The sequence below is a fragment of the Pelecanus crispus genome, chromosome 4, assembly GCF_030463565.1.
Source record: "Pelecanus crispus isolate bPelCri1 chromosome 4, bPelCri1.pri, whole genome shotgun sequence".
NCBI lineage: Eukaryota > Metazoa > Chordata > Aves > Pelecaniformes > Pelecanidae > Pelecanus > Pelecanus crispus.
In genome coordinates, this window is record NC_134646.1 from 56,694,863 (window position 1) to 56,708,870 (window position 14,008).

A 14,008-nucleotide genomic window follows, 5' to 3' on the forward strand; every position below is an offset into this window, starting at 1 on the left:
CCAAAAAAACCCAAAACAATGCCAGTATTAGACAAGTCTGGCCAAATCACTTGAGCCAAACTGGCAATACACACAGGAGACTTATGGAAAGCCCACGTGGTACCACCTTCTTCTTCAAAGCTTACAAATGTCTACACGAGAACACAAAGAAGCACAAGCAGCTACGTTTCACCATTCTTCATGCTCAAACCTGCTAGAACTATTTTCCATTCTGCTTTATCTTCTGTCCTATGGCACAGACCAATGGCAATAATCTCCACAGAAATACAGATTTCCAAGGAGAGTGCAGGATACACATGTATTTTAAAAAAAATAAAGCTCACGTCCTACAGTCTCTATTTGCTGATGTATGTGCAGAATATATACTAAGAAACGTGTCACATCCACACACTCTGTGGCACAGCACAAAGGCAACAAGTAACTTAGCTGCTTTTTCCAAGTTATATTGTACAGTATCTTCTAGCTACAGGGTAGATAACATCTACATGCAGTAAATGGGAATTATTAAAACAACCTACTGAATACCTACATATCAGTTAATGTAAACCAGAGCATTACCTGGCTTTCTCCAAGGTTTATCTTCAAAAGAATCTAAATCTACTTCCAGAAGTGGCACACCATTAATACTCCCTGGTGCGTCTAGATCCACCCCTTTAACTTTTGCACCTGTGAAGAAAAGTTAGAAAGTTAGAGCCTTCTGTCTCTACCAAATACAGTTTTAACAGTTGTAAGACACTTAAAATAGCAATAAAAAATCAGTTTTAAATTTATCAAGAAGTTTTGGAAGTGAAAATTATTTCCTTCATCCAAAACAATCAAACATTTCTTTTGCATTTTTACTAATATTACTGTGTAAATTTTCTTACCAGAAGATCCATAAGCTCGTCCTCCTGTCTTAATATTGAGATTCACAGGTGCTGCTCCATAACTTAAAAGAAATTAACAAAACTGAATTAGACAGAGAAAACTTTTAAAACAGAAGAAAACACAAAACAAGAGTTTGCCAGATCCAGAAACAAACTGGACCCAGGCTCAATCGCCATCCTGAATCTCTAGCTTTCCAAGCTGGTAACACTGTAAAAGTAAAGAGATCAGCCTAAGAGGAAGAGAGTATACCTTTCTATGCTCAGTAGCAACTTCTCCAACTAATAAACAGTTGTGAAGCAAGTCCCAGTCACTCTTCCTGAGTTGAAAGGATAAAGACCTTGATAGAAACAAGAATGGACAGAACCAGAAGAAGAGAGAAAGGAAAAATGCAGTTCATTTAGGGATACAGATGACAGTCTGGGAATTAGAGTAAAAACAAAATAAAAAAAAGAAAGTGTTTAGACAGATCCTTTTCTCTTTTCATAATTATTCCATTTAATCTGTACAGAAATGGGAAATAAAAGCATTTCTCTACAGTGATTGAAAGGCTGTCTGTTTCAATGCACTTCTAGCCATCACCTATCCTTGTGACCAACAGAAAAAGTATGTAACATTTCACTTTCTAAAATACTTGAGAGCTTTCTTCATAACAATGCACCCAGAAATCCAGATACTAAACTGGTTTAACTACCTTAGGAATTACAGTATTGTTCATTTGGAATGTTAAGAGCTAGCTTATACTACCATTTGCATGCAATGCAGCTTATCCTCAGAGGTGGTAGCAACCCATAAACGTAATGAGATTAGCATATAATCAGAAGGCAGTGTATAGTTTACAGTACCACTTCCATGCAGTTTTAGTTTTCATTCAAGTGCTACAACAGAACAAAACATTTAACCTTCTGATCTGCCATGCTGTATTTGTGCATGACTTTGCCAAACAAATCTTACAGGTTTTTTTAAACAGCAATTGACTACTACATGAAAAATCATTTAATCCTATAAAAGGAACTTGTTATACTGAAGTTAAAATGAACAGCAATGTTGAGTTTGTTTTAGATTACACTGCTGTTCCATTAACTTTCTGTCCAATTTGAATCTATGACTCAATTTGGCCAGAAAAAACGTTTTTCAGAAAACAACCATTTCTACATAAAACTTTCTACTCTAATTAGATTTAGGATCATCGGCTCATTGTTTTCAGTATTCACAGAAAGAGCACCAGCAAATCCACTGAGAATATAAATCTAGTTTTGCTTTAGTCTCGCAAAATTTGAGGTCACTGCCTACACCACAAGCATACGACAGGTTATTGAAAGCAGACAAATGAAGAACTGAAAGAATTGCTATTTTTTATATTACATTGATTTGCACAGTTAGTTTATGAAATACTGCAAGCTTAGAAATACTATGTTTCAAAAATGAGTAAAACACCTGCATTCTAAAATTAAGAACACAGTAATACACGAGTCAGACCTACCTGCAGACCTGTCATAATTCTATTAAGAAATGACGCCCTAGTAACTCTGGTTTTAATAAGCATAAAAACATTAGGATTGCCAAGACAAACAAGCAAACCACTTCCCTCAGAAAACCTCCATGTAATGAAAAATAGTATTTCATAATTTTGGGTAAAATTAACACTGTTCAAAAGTGTTCAGTGAAAAACAAGCCCTTTATCAAGACAAGAACAAATATGGGGCAATAACAGCGGCAAAAAATTTCTTGTACAGTACAAATGCCTAAACCATGACCTTGAGAAATTATCTCCAGAGACTGGCAGCTCCATCCTGAAGTACATTAAAATCTTATTTGAGAACATCAACAGGAATTGAAACTATGGAGGTCTAATTAGAATTGTATCCACTACAAACAGACAAAGGACAAATGTTTCTAATGTTGTCTGTGCTTACCACTCTACCATTTGCAACAAAAATGTCACCGTCACAGTAACGACCCTAAAAATGCTACGTAACATAGCCATTCCGTAATAAAAAACAACTCTCTACTTACAAACTTAATACAACCATTTCTCAAAACCTGAAAATGAAATTTAACTCGTACAACAGCTCTTCAAGACATTTCATTGATTTCATTTCACTTTTTTTTGTTTTCAAGTCAGTATTATCATCAAAAACATTGTTAAAGAGCTGAAAAAAACCTAAATTGAGACAAACTATGCATACAATTTGACATTGACAAGTATTAAAGAGCCTGAATTAATAATTAAATGTAATCTTGAAAGTTCCCCCAGTTAATGTTTGCAAATAACTTACCCATACTGTGGAGCTCCTGTTTTAATATCCCCTATGGTGACTTGAACATCATCTTCATCATCATCACTATCACTATCACTGTCATCCTCAGCCTCTGCCACCTTCTACGAAAGAAAAAGTCATTGCTTAGACAAAAAGCAGTCACTTACCTTTACAGTGGAAAAATAATCCAGACAAAACTATCCGTTCTAGAAATCTCTGAAAGAAGAAGATTCTCTTTTTCCTAGACCTCAGAACTGAGTAGCATTAACAGTAAATTTAGGAGGCCCATCTGCTGAAATGCTACAAGTATCTGAAACATCTGGATCAAAATAGGGAAGTATCTTTAATACTAAGATCTGTTTCTGAAACATGACATTTCCAAAATAAGCATAAAATAGTTTCCACTATCCAATATCCTTCTTCCCTCTATCTAGCTCACACACACCAGTTCTACTCTTATCTGGTCACTCAGGAAAGAACTTGAAAGATATGTAAGACTAGCTCCTTGCCATCCTCAATTACATACCCAGAGTAACTCAAATAAATATTTTTCCAGTTGTAAATGAACACTGTGCTTCAGAGAAATCTAGTAAACATCAGTAAAATATAAATATAAAATACTTGAGATTTTTAAGCAAACAGGCTGAAAAAACACATACAAGAGCACACTGCATGCTGTTCTGTGCCACAGCGTTCAAGCTTGCCAGTAAATAAAATAGTCATGCCACTTCATACCAAGAGTTCATCTAGTCCAGTGTTTTGGGCTTGTTTGGTGTTTTGGTTTGGTGTTCTCCTCCCAGAGACCACAGTGGAGAGAAAAAAAAGGGCAAACACATATGATGCTCCTCCCTAACACTCTTTCATCTGCTGATTATCATCAGCTCAGGGCATTTCCTAAGCCAGTTATGGTATGTCTATTTAGTAACCCCCAACGGATCTTTCTCTCAAGTACTTGCCCAGACTTCCCTTGGACTCATATAAACTCGCAGCAGCGACACTCTCTTTGGCAAGGAGTTGCATAGCACTGTCTACTACAGGAAGATCCCACCTCTTTTATTTGTTTTCATCCTCACCCCTATGACTTTCATTTAACAGTCCCAGTTCTCATATAGAAGGGGTTGTGAGGAGTCAATACTTATTTATAGTCTCCATACATGATTTTTCTAGCCTCCATCATATCCTACGTACGCTTCTCTTCCAGGCTGAGAAGTCCTTGCCTACTCAGCCATTACTTTTATGGAAGCTACCTCGATTACTCTTGCTGCTGCTCTTAACTTTTTTCAGTTGAAGTAAAGCCTTTATGACTTGAGGGGAACAGAGCACACAGAATTCAGGCTGCAACTGAACCATGAATTTATGGTATAACGGCATCTTCCATTTTGTTCTCTTAATTTTCTGCTACATCCCAAGGTTTAACTGCTTTTTAGACTTCAGACAAGCACTTAACCGTCAATTTCATGGATCTTTCTACATATCTTAATGCATCCCTCCTAAGTAGTAATGATCAGCTCAGAGACCACCATTTTATTTGTAAACCTGTTTTTCCTCCCATGAACATCACTCTTCTTTTTCTATACAGAATTTCAATAACCATTTATCAACCGGTCAGTTCTTCACAGACAGTCCTTGCTCTTACTATCTTGAATCACTTTGTAACATCAGAAAACTTGTGATCCCACAGCTTACCCCTTTTCCAAGTAATTTATAAACACATTAAACAGCACAGGTTATGTGCAACATTCCAGAGAATCCCCACTGGAGGTGACCTTCCTTCACTGTGAAAACTGAACCTTTACTTCTACCCTCTGTTGTCTATCTTTTACATATCAATTATCCATGTGGGACTCATCCTATAGCTGCTTATTTTTCTTAAAATCCTCTGGTGACGAACTTCTTCAAAAACTTTGTGGAATCCAAATGAACTTTATTTATCAACCAGATCACTCTTATTCACATACTTGTTGAATCCTTCAGCAAAAGGCTGAACATACTGAAGCCGAGTTGATTCTGCCCAGGTAGCCTGCAGTTATCCAAGCACAGCTGAGCTCTAGCTTTTAACTACTCTACCATCTATTACTTTGCCTGGTACATAAATTGGACAAAAATAAGCAGCTGCACAGAAGAGAAGATGTCGGAGTGCAGTTCATCCTTGCTATACAACATTAATACAATTTACATAACAATTAAGAGTCTAATCAAGGGTGGGGGGAAGTCTAGATCAGTACAGATATTCTGTAAATGACAGCTGAAGTCAGAAGACAGTCTATCAATGCCCCACTGCTGAAAAGTATAAGTTCGCCACTCTCTCACACACCAGGCAACCCACACAGTACAGAGCCATTACAAATGCATCAAACAGAAAATAAAATTTTGTCTGGAGCATGTACCTTTTCAGCCAAAACCAATTTCACTTATAAACAACGATTTCTTAGTTACCCCCTCCCAGAAACATTCATCTTTTCTTATTCAGCCAACTTGAACACCATCCATTTTTCTAGGTTGCTGCTGACCCTTTATGTGTACGTCTTACCGTGAAGTTCTCAGTTTTATGGAGATGTTCTAATGATATCCTGACAATGCTAGGCTTTATATAGGTGAAAAATACAAAGATATGCAAGTACAAGGAAACTGCACCAATAAGGATTTTCAGAAATACTTTAAAATCAGAAAGTCCAAAAGAGTATACTATTGTCTCCTTGTACCTAACATATTAAATCTACTGCCCCTTTACAGTATTAGCACCAGCACAAAAAGCCTTTGGTGCATTTAAAATAAAGACCTTTTCAGTTTAAACAACTGAAATAAGCTTTTTAAGTTTTTAATAAGGTTTTTTTCCCCCAACTTTAAATAAGTTGTAATATCTTTCATAAAGTATTACTTACTGAAAAAAATATACTTTTGAGAAAGGCTAGTCCTTAAAACTTACACAAATATGACAATGGTTTCTGCATCACTTAAGAGAATTCTTGCAAGATATAAGCTAAAAAATCCCAGTGAAGTAAAATTACTGTCTTTTCGTAGAACAGATTTAAACTGTTCCCATTCACAGTAAACTGAGGCCTTGTATCAACACTGAAATTGTAAATTTAATTTCCCAGTCCTTTCCTTCATCACGCTAACACTGAAGTTATAAGACACACTGACCATTGAAGACTACTACCAAACAAGTCTGTCATGTTGCCTCTGAAAGGCACGTGTAATTCATCTCTTCATCCATATTTTCACATAGTTCTGCAAATGCTGATTGTTTATCACAGTCAAAAAAGAAAAATGATCAGAGGATTTTATTTTCCTATCAGCGAAGAAAAAGAGAATAATTTTGAAAAGGATGTCTTTGAGATACGACAGCTGTCTTGAAGCACCACCTTCCCCACCCCACCCCCCCCAAAAAAATGGAAGTACTATTTGTTTATTTGCTGAAAGATAAGTTTTAAAAAGCAGACTGCAGTTAGAAATTGGATTTCCTAATTTAGTAATTTCTACAGAGTTTCTGCAGATAGTGTCAAATACCTTTCAGGGGGAAAAAAAAAAAAATCAAAGGTGTACACTTACACATTAATTCATTTAATTATAAGCCCTAGCCAAATTACGAATACCCCATAAATCAAAAAAACCCCTAAAGTAGTATTCCAAAAACACATTTAAAACTACCGTTTTCACAACGCCATTTTCTGCAGCTTCCTCTTCGTTTCCAGGTGGGGGTGGAGCACTTAAACAAAAACAAACATGAAAAGATCAAACTAGGTATTTACGCACATATTATTTCACACATATCAGCTAATGATGAAAAAAGCCTTGCTACATCATCCCAGAGAAAAGCCAGCTATCTTCTGCATTAATTAAAAAAAAAAAAAATTAAAAAAAATTCTAGATGAATATAACTTTATATCAGCAGGATAATATTTAGCTATCATAAATCATACAAACTAATGTTTGTAGAATAGTTGGAAGTACACCTGGATCCTCTTTTGAAACCAAAGTGAAATCTTTCATAATACATGAAGGGAGAATAACAGCTTTTTTTTTTCCCTGCAGACTAACACTTTTCAAAGACATAACGGAAAAAACATTTAAATACCCATAGGTAATGTTACACTGAATCAAAATTCCCACATCTGCATTGTGAAATTTTCTTCAACCACATGGAATAGCTACAATTCAATGACGAATCCAATTATATTTTAACTGTAGACTGTAAACATTTTAAAACTACTGGTCCATCTAAAATGGCCAGCACTGTCAAATCCATGCAAATGAGCTGTCTCACTGGGCTCACCTACTGCCGTTTCTTACACAGCAATATTTTAATTCCCACAGTTCCATTAACTGTTAGGATGTTGCACCACAAATAGCAGAGTGAGCAGGGAGCCACTTAGAAACAATATCCTTTCACTGAAAATATATTCCTGCAATGGAGTGAGCAACTGCCAATTTTTATTGGATAGAATGATTTTGATCCCCTCTTCTGTTGGCAAAATGCCCACTCATGAGCACTGCACCAAAACCCAACACAGCCCAGGTATGACCCCAGGATTCAAGATCGACCATTTCACTTCATTACCCAGTAAAATGACAGACTAGCTACAGAACCCAAATAAAACCTCACCATTTTCATATATACAAAGAATGACAAAACTGGGAGGCCAGAGACCAAAACTTTTCACAGGTAAACTGTCACCACACTTCCAGAGTTCCAAACACAACTCAAAAGATGCGTAAGCTACCATTTGTTATGCTTTTTAGTCTGCAACTATGTATTGAGGCAGCCAAATGCCAAGCTAGACACTATTGACCAGGAACGGGAGTAAAAGACCACCGTTTCTAAAGATCAGTTTGGTTGCCATGCAAGTAATTTTCTTAAACAACAGTAATACTGACAAAAGATGCCAGGTCAAGAAAAAGTAACTGAACAGAAGGAATCAATTGATGTGCAATAGCTTCCAAATAAAGAGCAAATAAATAATTAGAATTCGTTGCCCTGGAAAAGGGATGATTCAAAACAAATGCAACAGAGGTCTAGAAAACTGTTAAGTGACGTGGAAGAGGTGACAGGAAACAACTCTGTTTCTTATACTACAAGAACTAATGCAAATCAAATAATTGCATCTAGTAGCTGCTTCAAAATGGTATCGTATGTAGTCAAGTGGTGGAAGTCATTACTGCTGTATCACTGTGTGCCGGTCAAAAGTTGACGTCAGTTCAAAACAGCAACTGAGCCAGCTTACGGACAAAAAGTCCACCAAAGGTAACTAAATTCAAGAGTTCTCATTCAAAAAAAATCTGTTGAGTGGAAGCATTTATAGAAAATAACAATGCGTGTTTTCTTGCACTGGCTTCCCCTTTATTTGCTTAATTTATCTTGACAATCAGCAGTTTCCAGAGTTTATCAATTGTGAGACTTCTTTCATTCAGTACGAGAGACTGATTCCCGTTTCCAGTCAGCCCTTGCTACCAACCTCCATCAACCTAGCTAGACTTTCAAACGAGCATCTTTGTGATTTCACTCACAGCTCCTTACAACTCAAGCAGGCTCCCCCAAATACCTCCAAAGCTTTTTCTAAATTTCTTTCAAATACTGTCTAATAAAAAAGCCAACCCCAAAACCCTACGCAGATGTGTTATGTGACCTGCACATCAAACTACCTAGTAATCTTCCACTGCTTCCTTGTATTCCTCTTTTTGTAACTACATTGTAAATCCTTTGGGAGACAGACGGTCCTTTAATTTCTAAATTATCTAGAACAAATAAAGTCCTGATCCATTACTAAGACTGCAAAGCACAATGATTACAGAAATAAAAGACCTATTGGCATTTTGTGAGGGGCTATTGCTGTCCATACAGTTAGAATAACTTTCATACTCAAGTGTCCCAGTTTCACAGGCAAAACCATTTCACAGAAAAGCCAAGTCATTCTAGCAGACCAAACGTACTGTCTTAAGGGGGTTTTCAAATCCACCAGAGCGTGTTCAGGTGCTACGGACTCTTAAGCAGCTGGGAAGAATGTAATGACTACAGTTTTTGTGCAGCCACGCTACAGGGCCTCCAGCTGTCAAGATACTCACCTAGCTTTTTCTTCCTCTGGTCTCTCTGCTTCGTTTTCATCTACCGCAAGAGAAAAGAAACACAGTAGTTCAGAATAAAATCCCCTGAATACCAACTGTGACAGGTATCTTGCCATGCAGATTCTGAGGCAACTCTTCAGCTGACTACTGAAACATTTTCATAATGTTTCAATTGTGCAATCAGTCGAGCAGACCCCTGAGCCCTCACAGCGCTCTGTACTGACAGGTCCACCGCGGGGGCAGGCTTTAGGTTACAGGTTTCACTATGATTTGAACGTCAAGAAAGTCCCTAAAGTTGTAAGGAAAGTTTATGCATAAAAGATTAAGGCTGCTTCAGCACTTCAAGGCCGGGAGCCCGGGCAGGGGGGTTCTGGGGAGAGGCCGGGCCGCCGCAGGGGTGCGTGTGGGGCAGAGGCCATGCGGCCTCCCGCCGCGGGGGCCCAGCACGCCGCGGCCTGCGCGGCCAGGGCGGAGGGGCCGGAGACCTTCGGCGCCTCAGAGGCCGGCAGCCGAGCGCCGGCGGGGGGAGGGGGCAGGGAGCCGCCGCCGCCGCCGGCGCGGCGGGGAGGGGGCCGCGCACGGGCCCGGGACGGCACCGCCGGAGGGCTGGCCAGGAGGAGGGGACTGAGCAGCCGCGGGGGTGGCGGGACGCGGGGACCCTTTTAAAGGGCCGCCGGCCAGCCCGGCTCGGCGGGCAGGTGCGGGCCGCCCTCGGCCACGGGCCGGCCCGGCGAGGCAGCGCACGCCGCGGCCTACCCGCAGCCCCCGCCCTGCCGCGGCGGCGGGGCAGAGCGCCGGGCCGGCGGGGCAGGTGGGCTGGGGACGGGGTTCCGGGAAGGTCCGTACCGCCATAGAGCCACTCCTCCTCCTCGTCTCCGGCGGCCCCGCCGAGATCCGCCGACAGCCGCTCCACCTCGCCGGTAGACATGGCCGCCTAGCGCGGGACGCGAGGGCCCAGGCCCGGCGGCGGCGGCGGCGGCGCCGGGGCCTCCCGCCGCTGGGCAGCACGGCCGCGCCGCCCCGGGCCTCCGCCGGCGCCTCAGGCCGCGACCGGGCGGCGGCCGGGGGTTGCGAGCGCCCGCCCGGCCCAACGCCACCGCTCGCGGAGGAACCGCCGCCGCCTGCTCGGCGCTTCCCCTCCCCCGCCGAGTGAGTGACACGCACAGGAAGCGGGCCCGGCCCGGCCCCGCGGCGCCCTGGGCACGGGCATGCGGGGGGCGGCCCGGCGGCGCCCGGCCGCGCAGGGAGGGCGGGCGGGCGGCGAGGGAGGCGGCCCGGCGCCCTCCGCTCGCCGAGGGGCCCTCCCGAGCCGGGGGCCATGCGTGGGGAGAGGCGGAGGGGCCTCCTGGCTGCCCGCGGGAGGAGCGGAGCGCCCGGGCCGGAGGGGAAGGGAAGAAGGGGGGAGAGCGGCCGGGCCGGGCCCAGCCCGGGGGCTGCCCCCCGCGCTGCCCGGGGCGGGCTCGCAGGGCCGGTTCCCCGTCTGTGCGCCGCCAGCCGCCGGCACTCACCTCGGCTCTGCCTTCCCCACCCTCCCGAGGCGCGGCGTGCCGGCCAGAGCCGCCTCTCCTGCCGCTCGCTGCCCTTTGTCTCCGCTGCTCTCGGCGGTCCTGGTGCTCCTCTGCATCCCCAAACGCCCGTCAGTCTCCTCCGCAGGCATCGCCGGCAGCGTGGCGATCTCCTCTAGGAGCTCCTCGCCCATCTCCAGCGGCAGGACTTGGCCAAACAGACGTGCAGCCCGGTGCCGTGCTTCTACTGGCGGCTGATGGCAGCTGCCGGGGGGAGCGTAACCGCTGGATAAACACGCTGCTACTTCTACTAGCAATGTCCTAGCTCGCAGCTCAGGGACTCTCCCAGCTGGAGGTAATATTTTAGGCTTAACAACTCTATTTTATAGATTTCCCCTCCCCCCCCGCCCCAAATTGCCTAATTCTCTTTTTAGCTCCAGTAGGAGTTTAACATTAATAGTGTGCTGTGAATGTTCCAGGTGTAACTATGCATTTCATGAAGAATTAGCTCTGTTTTAAAAGCGGGGGGAAGTAGCAAGCCATTTTTACTGACGATTCTCTCACTTTACATCTGTGAATGCTGCGTTAACAACTGCAAGAATCATTAGAAAATTTAAGTACCAACAACTGTCAAAACAAGTTTTGACCGGTTGTGTGTACAAATGGAGTCTTCAGGGTCTGAGGAGGTTTGTGAAAGCTAAAAAAGGGACTCTTTCACAGCAGGACAGCTTGTGAAAAATCAGACCGGGGGCTTGACTGTCTTATGAACACATCACAATTCTGGGTGGGGGAAGCTTACTCTTCGAATTGCCTGCATAGAGCACCTGGTTTTAAAGTTACATAAATGGCATGACATTTTACTGGAGTTCACATGAACAAACTACCTTCTCAAAAGGCACTTACTTTCCCTGATATTAAATGTTTGGATGTCATATACAGATCATTAACTATGTGGTATAACTGGGTAGGTTTTCATCATGCAATTTCCATTTTTTATACATAGAGCAGTGGAGTCAGCAAAGGTATTTTTCACCCAAAACATTTCTAGACACTTGTTTCTCAAAAAACAAATTTGTATTGCAGTACCTCTTACTGGGCATCAGTATCTTTCCTCATTTTCATTCCTGTTTTGTTTACTTGGCCATCTAACACACTTCTGGCCAACATTAAAGGACGCGGTAAGAACTCTAGTAGTTTCCTTTGACTGCAAGCACAAGGAAGAAGAAAGAAAATACGTTTATGGAAAACAAAGAGAAATCAGGAGTAGGTGTAGAACATAAAATCTCTTAAATCAATGCAGTTCCTCAAAGCAGTTTTCCTCATAGAAACCTTTAAATAGACATCACATTGAGAAAAATCAATCTTGAACAGCTTGAGCACCTTGAACATTGGAAGCTGGCACAAGAAGGCCAAGTCCTGAAAATAGCTGCCAGCCCTTCCACCGCTCCCAGGAAGATCTTTACCCACCTCTGGCTCTGGTTGGACAGAGAGGGTGCTCTGAAGGTGTTTCCTGCTTTTGCTTCCGGGGACAGAGTGCTGGCCTAGATGGCATTTTAAGTTCTGCCCTCAAAGATAAGAACAGCCACTGGAAGGGACCTTGCAGTTTCTCCTTACTGCTGCGCAGTGGGAGAGCAGCAGTTGGGGCCTGAAAAAAAGGCTTCTCCCAAGGCCCTGAGTAGCTGAAAGGCTGAGGACAGAAGATAACTTCTTTGTGAGCTGCATAAACATCTGACTTGTGAGTTACACTCCAGAAACCCACAAGATATCAAGTGTACAGGAACCCTTTAATACAGTTCTTTTTCTAAGACAGTAGTTGTAAATTTGCATGTGGTATAAAATAAACTGTAAAAACTACTTGGATAATTTTGTTTTGTAATTTAACCGCTGTGCTTTAAACTGATCAACCTCATTTTGTCTTCTGGCTAGCAATCTTTTTACAACATTGGCATATGCAGAACTAGTTGCAATCTCTACAGTATTTATAAAGTAAAAAAGCTATTTGTTTTCTTAAAAAAGCATCTGCTGCTTTGACAATATGTGTGAAAAAAAAACCCAACCTTTTAAAAATGGTAACTAAACTGTTGGACAAGCCATAATATATCTAGCTTTTGTCCGTGGCACTCAAGCATAAAGCAAAAGCTCAGAGATACATAATCTCCGAGGTAATTCAGTCTGAGAGGAGGATAATTCTACTTGTGTATAAGCCCAGGGGCCCAGTGGTTAACCATCCCCAATCCTTTCTTGGCATTCATTTTTCAAATCAAAATAGTCGAGAAGGCTATTAACTTACATATTTTTCTAGCATCATGAAGTTATATGCCCTAAAGTTAAAATAACAGATTGGGATTGGAACAGTACGAAGACATAAGTCTGATTATGGTAGAGGGAAGAATGCATTGGGCTGGGAATGTGCATGGAGCAGAGTCAAAGGAGAGGATTTAATTTAATTACTGGAAATCTGGTAATTCCACATTATTTATGTTTTTCAGTGTTCTGAAACCAGCTGAACCTGCAAGACACCTAAGACAACCAGTTAAGATAGTGGATGAACTAATTAAATAATTTATCTTTTTGTTATTGATGATAATCCCACTATGTCAGAAAAAGTATCCTCCTCATTCTGTACTAAGGAGGTTGTCCAAGTGAAATACTATGTAGAACACAGATTTGCAAGCGAGCCATCCATTCGCTGGGGAGAAGAAACTGTAGATACATATTATGGAATTTTTTCTACTTAGCTTTGAAACTGATTTTGAGATCAAGAGCTTTTGAAAGGAGAAATGGAATTAAATTAATTGTCATGTGTTTCCCAACTGTGTATCATATTCTTGTTGCTAGCTCATCAACCACTGGATTTGTTAATACTAACACAAGAAATACAGAATTAGAGGACAGGGAACAGGGATAGAAGTTTCACCTTTCCAGTGCTGTATGTTTAAAAAAGTATTACCAAGGCAGTTGTTCTCTTGGTATAACGAAGGTACCGATGCAGCACAGAAGAGGCAGTGACATAGTGACACCGAGTTGTTTTAACGTTTACCAGGAGCAAGACCAAAGAAGCTCCCAGCCTTTTCAGGAAAACGTCAGGCAACACTGAACTGTCCGTGCTCAGATGTCCCTCCTGGTACTGGCCAGCGCTACAGACCGTAGCACAGTTTCTAAAATAGCCTGTTGAGCGAGGGAAAGATGTTAATGTTTGTCAGAATTTGGCACTGCCAGCAAGAGTCCCCCTACCCCCTCCTCTCCCAGAGGCCACTCCTGCTGCTGCTCTCGCGGTGTAGCGCACCTGGCCGGGAGAGCCGGCCGAGGCGAAGC

General features: G+C 42.3%; 1 protein-coding gene across 46 annotated transcripts in view; it reads right to left on the reverse strand.

The window, feature by feature from the left end:
- The window catches only part of FIP1L1 (factor interacting with PAPOLA and CPSF1), a 43,829-nt gene extending 33,713 nt beyond the window's left edge, over positions 1–10,116 (reverse strand). For 20 of the 46 annotated variants that reach the window (XM_075709997.1, XM_075709992.1, XM_075709990.1 and 17 more), the window contains exons 1-7: positions 10,035–10,116; positions 9,189–9,228; positions 6,777–6,834; positions 3,144–3,247; positions 1,767–1,769; positions 867–928; positions 559–666 (exon numbers count right to left, since the gene is read on the reverse strand). In XM_075709997.1, coding sequence (XP_075566112.1) covers positions 559–666; positions 867–928; positions 1,767–1,769; positions 3,144–3,247; positions 6,777–6,834; positions 9,189–9,228; positions 10,035–10,116 — 457 coding nt within the window. Of the gene's footprint in view, positions 1–558; positions 667–866; positions 929–1,766; positions 1,770–3,143; positions 3,248–6,776; positions 6,835–9,188; positions 9,273–10,012 lie in introns of all 46 variants that reach the window. The other 26 variants (XM_075709993.1, XM_075709969.1, XM_075709988.1 and 23 more) reach the window with 6 other exon arrangements.
- Between the last annotated feature and the right edge of the window lie 3,892 nt (positions 10,117–14,008).